The sequence below is a fragment of the Orycteropus afer genome, unplaced genomic scaffold, assembly GCF_000298275.1.
Source record: "Orycteropus afer afer isolate SDZICR_OR568_19922 unplaced genomic scaffold, OryAfe1.0 scaffold00034, whole genome shotgun sequence".
NCBI lineage: Eukaryota > Metazoa > Chordata > Mammalia > Tubulidentata > Orycteropodidae > Orycteropus > Orycteropus afer.
This window is the reverse complement of record NW_006921621.1, coordinates 1,203,613-1,212,546: the sequence shown is the minus strand read 5'-3', so window position 1 is coordinate 1,212,546 and position 8,934 is coordinate 1,203,613. Positions and strand designations below refer to the sequence as shown.

At 38.0% G+C, this 8,934-nt stretch overlaps 1 protein-coding gene across 1 annotated transcript in view; it reads right to left on the bottom strand.

Annotated features, from left to right (window-relative positions):
• Positions 1–518: 518 nt before the first annotated feature.
• The window catches only part of LOC103193042 (glutathione S-transferase alpha-4), a 33,670-nt gene continuing 25,254 nt past the window's right edge, over positions 519–8,934 (bottom strand). Inside the window, exons 5-6 of the mRNA XM_007936140.1 lie at positions 4,792–4,923; positions 519–641 (exon numbers count right to left, since the gene is read on the bottom strand). Coding sequence (XP_007934331.1) covers positions 519–641; positions 4,792–4,923 — 255 coding nt within the window. The remainder of the gene's footprint in view (positions 642–4,791; positions 4,924–8,934) is intronic.

Here is an 8,934-nt window from a genome sequence, read left to right as displayed (position 1 = left end):
CAGCAGACTAGTGCCTTAGGCACTATGCTACCAGAGCAGAATAGTCATTTCATAAAAGCTGTGGACCATCATCTAAAACTGACAAACTTAAGAAAACTTTACACATCAAGAATGGTTTTATATTGCATTTAATAGGCATTTGTGATTGGTGGAAGGAGCCCTGGTGGTGCAATGGTTAAGCACTTGGCTGCTAACTGAAAAGTTGGCAGTTTTAATTCAACAGCTGTTCCACAGAAGAAAGACATGAGAGTAAAGAAAGATGCTTCCATAAAGATTACAGCCTTGGAAATCCTGTGGGGGCAGTTCTGCTCTGTCCTACATAGGGTTGCTATGAGTCAGAATCAACTTGACAGGAATGAGTATAGTTTGGTTTGGTTTGGATGGTTGATAGCAGTATGGTTTTCTTTTCAGACACTTTATTTGTAGAATCTACTGTTTGCTTCGGTTATCTACTACAGATGGCACGTGCTGTGGTGTGATTGCATCATGACCCTTGCCATCATAAGACCTGCTGGCCTTTAGAACTGCAAAACGTGTCTGACAACATCAGCATAGTGCTGATCAGGGGGTGGCTTCCTCTGACTCCCAGGCTGCAGGAACTTCTTAATTGTAGGGATATTGCTGATTCTTGTTTTAAATGCCTGAAACGAAAAACAGTACCATCAGGGCTTCAATCAGTCACAAACTCCAAGAAGAATCAGAGTTTTGTCACCAGAAGGGGCCACTCAGACCTTGGTCTTTTGAGGGACCAATGTGTTGAACCAAATGAAAACTTGCTTGCTGGATATTACCTAGGAAGGGTGCTAAAATTGCTGGTTTAATCATTTTATTAAAAATCACTGTCACAAACAGGAAATATATATCAAAAAACAAACCAAAACCAAACTCACTGCCATCAAGACAATTCCAACTCAAAACAACCCCCTTAAAGGCTGTAAATGTTTACAGAAGCAGACTGCCTCATCTTTCTTCTACGGAGTAGCTGGTGGATTTGAATCACTGACATTTTGATTAGCAGCTAAATGCCTTAACCACTACACCACCAAACCTCCTTAATATATATCAAAGGCCTTAAAATATTTATATTCTTTGACCTATCAATTCCTGTTCTAGGAATTTATTATAAAAGAATAAGTGTAAGCAAAGAAATAGCTATCAGAGTGTTAACACATTGAAAATTGGAAATAACCTATATTTACAGGAAAAGGAGGCTGTTTCTGTAAATTATAATACATCCCTACAAGGAATATAATCCAGTAATGTAAATAAAATATTATATTTAACAACCTACATGGCCATCAACGGATGAATGGATAAACTATGGTACACATATGCAATGGAATACTGTCCTGAAAGATAAAGAATAATGAATCTATGAAACATCTCACAACATGGATGAATTGCAGGATATTATGCTGAGTGAAATAAATCAATCACCAAAGGATAAATATTGCATGAGATCACTATTATAAAAAGTCAAGGATAGGTTTACACACAGAAAGAAACATTCTTTGATGGTTACCAGGGATGGGAGGGAAAAGAAGGGAGAATCACTATCTAGGTAGTACACATATGTTAATTATGGTGGAGGGAAAGACAATACACAATATGGGAGAAGTCAGCATAATGTGAATAAGGCAAAGGAAGGCAACAGAGGTATGCAAGACTAAAAGGCATTTTAGTAGTTACAGTCAATGCTATAGCATACATAATTCTGCAACAACAGTAATAAGAAGCAATAATTTGTCGGTAGATGATAGGCAAATATGTATGCTAAATAGGTGAGGGAAGTTGTATGGGAGTACACTTGCATGCATACATATATAGATATGGTTCTGGATATTTCTACATACCCATTTATGAATGCTGCTTGTATACCCATATATATATATATATATATATAACAGAGTATATTGGAAGCAGTTATAGACAGTAGTTATGACATTGGGACTGAACTACTGGACTTGAAGGCTAAGGATCATGTCCTAAGTGGACATCTAGATCAATTGGCAAAACACGATTAATAAAGATAATTTTCTACATCCTAGACTGGTGACTAGCATCTGGGGTCTTTAAAGCTTGCCAGCAGCCATGTAAATAGCAGCGATTGGTCTCTTCCTGCCTGGAGCAAAGGAAAATGAAGAAAATGGAAGACTCAAGGAGAGCAATAGTCCAAAGGATGAATGACCCACAGGAACTGTAGCCTCCTCTAACCTGAAACCAGAAGAACTAGATGGTACCTGGCTACCACTACTGTCCACGCTGACCAGGACCACAACAGAAGGTCCTGGTTAGAATAGGTAAAAAATGTAGAACATAATTCTGTATGCTGAACAAATAACCCAAGAAGTTTGACTATATGAAGAAGAATACATCAGGATTGGGGGAAGATTCATTTACAACCTGTGATATGCAGATGACACAACCTTGCTTGCTCAAAGTGAAGAAGACTTGAGTCACTTATTGACGAAGATCAAGGACTGTCATCTTCAAGTATGGATTAAACCTCAACATAAAGAAAACAAAAATCCTCACAACTAGACCAATAAACATGACAATAAATGGAGAAAAGATTGAAGTTATCAGGGATTTCATTTCACTTATATCGACAATCAATGCCCATGGAAGCAGCAGTTAAGAAATCAAATGACATATTGCACTGGGTAAAACAGCTGCCAAAAAAAAAAAAAAAAAACCTCTTTAAAGTGTTAAAGAGCAAAGATGTCACTTTGAAGACTAAGGTGCTTGACCCAAGCCATGGTATTTTCAATAACCCATATGTGTGTGAAAGCTGGACAATGAATAAAGAAGACCAAAGAAGAATTGATGCACTTGAATTGTGGTGTTAATACCATGGACTTCCAGAAAAATGAGAACAAATCTGTCTTGGAGGAAGTACAGCTGGAATGTTCCTTAGAAGTGAGAATAGCCAGACTACGTCTCACCTAGTTTGGTCATGTGTTCAGAAGGGACCGGTCTCTGGAGAGGGATATCATGCTTGGTAAAGTAGAGGGTCAGCCAAAGGGGGAAAAGCCTCCATGAAATGGATTGGCATAGTGTCTGGAACAATGGGTCAAACATAGCAAGGATTGTGAGGATGACACAGGACAAGGCAGTGTTTTGTTCTGTTGCACACGGGGACTCTATGAGTTGGAGCCAACTCAACAGCACCTAACAACACAACATCTTTTGTGTAAGGAAGAGAAGGAACAAAAAGACACATTCTTATATATATTTGCCTTTATCTGCATGTGTAGGACCACTTGGAGTGTACAGAGGAAACCAATAAAAGTGATTATGAGTAGGAAGGGGGAGAACAGTGATGGAAATGAGATTTCTCCATTTATGTACAGATTTTTTTTCTAAAAAACATGATTTTATTGCCTAATTAAAATAAAATAAATGATAAAGCATAAGAGTATTTGGTGACATGTACTCATGATAAGCGAAAAAAGTTTAAAGCAGGTCACAACACAGTATTTATTCTGATTTTTATTCTGGGGGAAAAATGCTAAATAGTAGCTTAGGAAATATAATACTTTAACACTTGGCTGGTAGGATTATAGAGTTATTTTTTTTTCTTTCTTTCTTCTATTTTTCTTTTCTCCTTTTAGTTTATATAAATATTTGATGAATTTGCATTTCTTTTATAATAAGAAAAATGAAGCTATTCATAAATTATAAAACCTATGTTTACTTATTAGGTAAATTTTTCAAAGGAATTAAAATAGAGTCCAAGTAAGGTTTAGCAGTGGCAGAGACAGAGAGAAACCAAAACCCATCGCTGTTGAGTTGACTTTGACTCATAGTGACTCTGTAGGGCAGAGTAGAACTGCCCCATAGGATTTCCAAGGAGCTCTGGTAGCATAGTGGCTAAAAGCACTTGACTGCTATCCAGAGGGCTGGCGGTTCAAACCCACCAGCCACTCCTCGGAAGGAAGGTTGGGCAATCCTACTTCCGTAGTGATACTGCCTCGGAAACCCAAGGAGGGGTCGCTATGAGTTGGGGCCGACTCGACGGCACATAACAACAACAACAACAATCTTTATGAAAGCTAACTGCCCCATCTTTCTCCCGCAGAGTGGCTGGTGGGTTCGAATCATCATCCTTTTGGTTAGCAGCTGAGCACTTAAGCACTCTGTGAAACAGGCACTAAAACAAGAACGGGCAGAATCAGCCATTAGAAGCTCTGAACGATCAAGGGACTCTGTGAAGGCCCTAGTGTCAAGACTAAGGAGGCAGCATGATCCGGTGGGGACTGGAGAAGGAAACAACAAAGGCAGACTTGCTGGTTTTGCTTTCCCTGGAAAAATACACTCAAAGCACTAAAATATAGGAAAATACTAAAAGTTCATGTTCAAAAAAACAAAACCAAACTCACTGCTGTCAAGTCAGTTCTGACTTATACTGACCCCCCTTGGATTTCCAAGGCTATAAATCTTTACACAAGAGGACTGCTCCATCTTCCTTCCATAGAGCTGCTGATGTATTCGAACTAGCGATCTTTTGCTTAGTAGCTAACTGCTTCAACCACTACACCCCCTGAGTTCCTTAAATGTTCATGCTAGACATCAAAAGGATCTAGTCTTTCTCCCTTTACAAGGTTTTATTTCCTAATAGATCATAAAGTGTGTGCAGGAGAAAACAATAAAAATAATTAAAATACTGCGTTTTTTTTCATTGTCTTCTTAAGTCTCCTTTGAGAATGACCTGAAAGCATATGTTCTATTTCATTCTTTATTTCTGTTCATTTTCTTTCCTGTTTTGTTTTGTGAGTGTTAATACACTACCTTTAGCAGAGGGAAGTCAGAAAGAACCGAAGCATTGAGTTCTTCCACCATTAAAATAGCTTCTAACAGTTGTACATCTGCCCAGCTGAATTTGTTGCCAACAAGGAAATCCTGTCCATGGTCTTTCAAAATCTACAGAAGGAAAAATAACAGGCAATGAATACAAGTAAAACAGTATTTTGCCTTGTTAAACAGTTACAAAAATATGAAATCTTTTCTGCAGATCAGATTTACTGAAGAATCTTTTTCTTCATCATCTCCAATGCTGGTGAGAGTATGATGAAACTCTTACACATTGCTATCAATTGGCACAATCCTTTTGGAAAGTAATGTTTCAGTGATTATCAAGGCCTCTTGGGTGAAGTGTTGGTGCTGGACTCCCCAGAGCTGGTGAAGTAAAACTTTACCCACCAGTAAAAGACACAAAAACCTCGATTAGTTGGAGCCTGGCTGGTATGTTGTTATTGTTGTTGTGTGCTGTCAAGTCAATTCTGACTCACTGTAACCCCATAGGACAGAGTAGAACCACCCCATAGTGTTTCCAAGGCTATAATCTTTATAGAAGAAGATCGCCACATCTTTCTCCTGTTGAGCAGCTGATGGGTTTGAACTAGTAAATTTTAACCTTTGCATCATCAGGGCTCCTTCAAGCTGATATACCAAAAGCAAAAAAAAAAAAAGTCACCAATGAGATACCAGAAGCCTAAACCTGAGCCACATTAAAAACTAATTTTTCACTAATCAGAAAATAATATACAGGCATTCCCTGACTTAAGACAAACCACACTTATGACCACCTTTTTTTTGGTATATCTTATTGTTAGTAATACTTACTGCATACAATGTTTTGGCAAGTAATTTGCTGATACTATTGTCATGCAAACTCTCAAAGACAAAGGTCAGATTTATAAAGATACTAATAATAAAAGGCAATAAGAATGAAAAGTAAAAAATAAATACATATTTGGCTTATATAAGAATCACTTTACAACAGGGTTGTTGGAACAGATTCTCACTGTAAGTTGAGGACTACCTATGTAAGAATTCCTGCAGTGCAGCTTTAACTAGCATATGCACAAAATATGTGTTTATTCCATAAATAAGGGAGAAAGTAAACTCAGGCCCCACATCTTTTCCTGTGATGCATACAAGAATCAAAATAAACGTTAGTATGAAAGAAAAAGATGTCAAGAACCAGTGAATCCTAGAATAGCTGGCCAAGGCAAAGGTGAAAACACCTAGACAGGGTGAAATATGTGGAAGTCAATTCTTGCTACAGAGAAGCTCTCCATGAAAAATTACACGGCATATAATGAGACTTGCCTTTATGAGACAGAGACAACAGACCAACAGACTCAAAAAGAAAAAAGAGAATTTTTAGTCACAGAGTCAAAATCAAGAAAAATCCTTAAGCATATGTATTTCAAAAAGATATAAATAAAAATTTTACAATGAAAAATACAAACATTGATACTTAAAACTCAATGGAGAAGTTAAAATGGGAAAGAATAATTAATAATTTAGAATACAGATCTGAAGAATCCAGAGAGATAAAGATACTGGAAGTATGAAAGACAATTTCAGAGACTTGGAAAATAGACTGAAACTCCAACATATATCTAAGAGGAGCCTGGAAGAACAGAATATCAAGAATGGGGAAAAAGTCATTTACAAATGCTATTTGATTAAGAATCTTCCAGAATTGGAAATAAAAATAAGATTCCTCAGACCAAAGGAACATCAAGCAGATAAATAAAAACAAATCAAGAAGCACATAATTGAAATTACTAAAATTCAGACAACAGGAAACACTATGAAACACACGGAAGAGGAAAAAAGAATGAAAAAGAGACAGGTAAGGAGAATCTTGTAGATTAAAAGAGGCTTAAGAAATGTATCAGCCAATTACAATGAATAAACTTGAGTATGATCTTCATTTGAGCAAATAAATTAAAATGTCTAGAGAGGTACTGGATTACGTTATACACTGATTTTAAAACCTGTTGTATGAAAAAGTATATTTAATGTTATGATTCAGATAATCAATCATACATTTCCTTTTTTAATTTTTATTGTGATTCGAGTGAAAGTTTACAGAGCAAATTCATTTTCCAAATAGCAGCTCACATACACTTAGTCTCATGACATTGACTCCAATTTCCCACAATGCAACAGCTCCCCTCCCACTTTCTCCCCACAGTTACCTCTGCCCTGTGTCCTTCCCTCCCATGCACTCCTGCCTCCCAAGCTGTCTCCCTGTGCATGCACAACCCTTCTATTCTCCCATGATTCATCTCTCCAAGGAGTGTATCTACCTAATATAAATATTCAGCTCATATGCCTGTCTTTTGTTTGGCTGGAAGCCACAGAAGTGGGTTCAATTCCAGACCTAAAGGGCAGCCTGGGGCCATAGCCTCAGGGGTTCCACCAGACTCTATCAGACCAGCAAACCCAGTCCCTTTTTTTTTTTTTTTTAATGGTTTTGAGGTTTGTTCTGCCTTGTTCTCCCACTCTATCCAGGATCTTCTACATAGATCCCCCTCCGAGTGGTTAACAGTGGTAGCCAGCACCATTTAGTTCTTCAGGTCTCATAGTCGTATAGGCTGAGGATCGCCTGGTATACCAGTCACGTGGACTAATTATTTCCATACATCTTTGGTTTTCTTCATTCTTCTTTGCTCTGAATGAGGGGAGACCCATAGTTGCGTCTAGATGGCCGCTTGTAAGCTTTTAAGATCCCAGTCGCTATTCGCCAAAGTGGATGTGGAACAATGTGTTTGTGATGTATGCTATGCCAGTTGAGTTTGATGTCCCCTGCAACCATGGTCCTGAGCCCCACAAGTCCAACTACTCTCTCCCTTTGGGTAGCTGGCTGTGGCCAAGAAGTGACTACAACCTTGTTCCTTTATAAATACACTTGTAGAAACATTGTCTGCCAATCCTATACATGGTTATGGGCACACTCCTCCTTGCATAGACATACCTAACAGTTCAGCCTGTCCACCCATCTCTCCACCCATAGATCAATGTTTGCCTTCACTGACAACACAATATTGTATGTGCAAAAGGGTTCATCTTTGTTGTCTGTACCTCCCATGAACCTTTCTATGTCTTCCTCTTCCTCAATGCCACCGTGTTGATCACTCACATATGGTACATTGCCCTTCTCTTCACCTAAATTAATGCTTGTCTTCACCTATCTAACAGTGTTCCCTCCCCCTCCTCTTCCGTCCCTGGTAACCAACAAAGAAAATTTCCTTCCATATAGAAATCTTTCATTAACTTTTTACAATAATAGACTAATATAATATTTGTCCTGTGGTTGACTTATTTCACTCAGCATAATGTACTTCAAGTTCAACAACGTTATGTGGTGTTTTGCAGATTCTGTTATTCTTTAGGCTTGTGTAGTATTCCATTGTGTGTATGTACCATAGTTTGGTTATTCATTCTTCTGTCGATGGGCACCTAGGTTGTTTCTATCTTTTTGCTATTGTAAATAGTGCTGTGATGAACATGGGTCTGCATATATCTGTTCTTGTCCTGGCTCCCACTTCTTTAGGATATGTACCTAGTAATGGAATGACTGGGTCAAATGGTATTTCTAATTCCAACTTTTTAAGGAATTGCCATACTGCTTTCCACATTGGTTGTATCATTTGACAGTCTCACCAACAGTGAATGAGGGTCCCAATTTCTCCATCCTCACCACTATTTGTTATTATCTGTCTTGTTGAACTTGCTGGGGCAAGATGGTATCTCATTGTTGTTTTGATTTGAATGATTGTGAGCATTTCTTCATGTGTTTTTCAGCCACCTGAAAATCCTCTTTGATAAAGTGTCTGTTCATGTCTTGTGCCCATTTTTTAATTGGATTTTTTGTCTTTTTGTTGTTGAGATGTTGGAGTTTTCTAAAAATTTTAGAGATAAGTCCCTTGTCAGATACATCATTACCAAATACTTTTTCCCAGTCTGTTGGTACTCTTTTGATTCTTTAGGAGAAGTGTTTGAAAGCACATAAAAATTTAATTTTTAGAATTCGGGGAGGCGGGGCAAGATGGCGGACTAGGCAGAAGCATTGCACAGACCCTCTTCAACAAAGAAAAGGCAAACCAATTAACACAGACACAGAAGATAATCTTG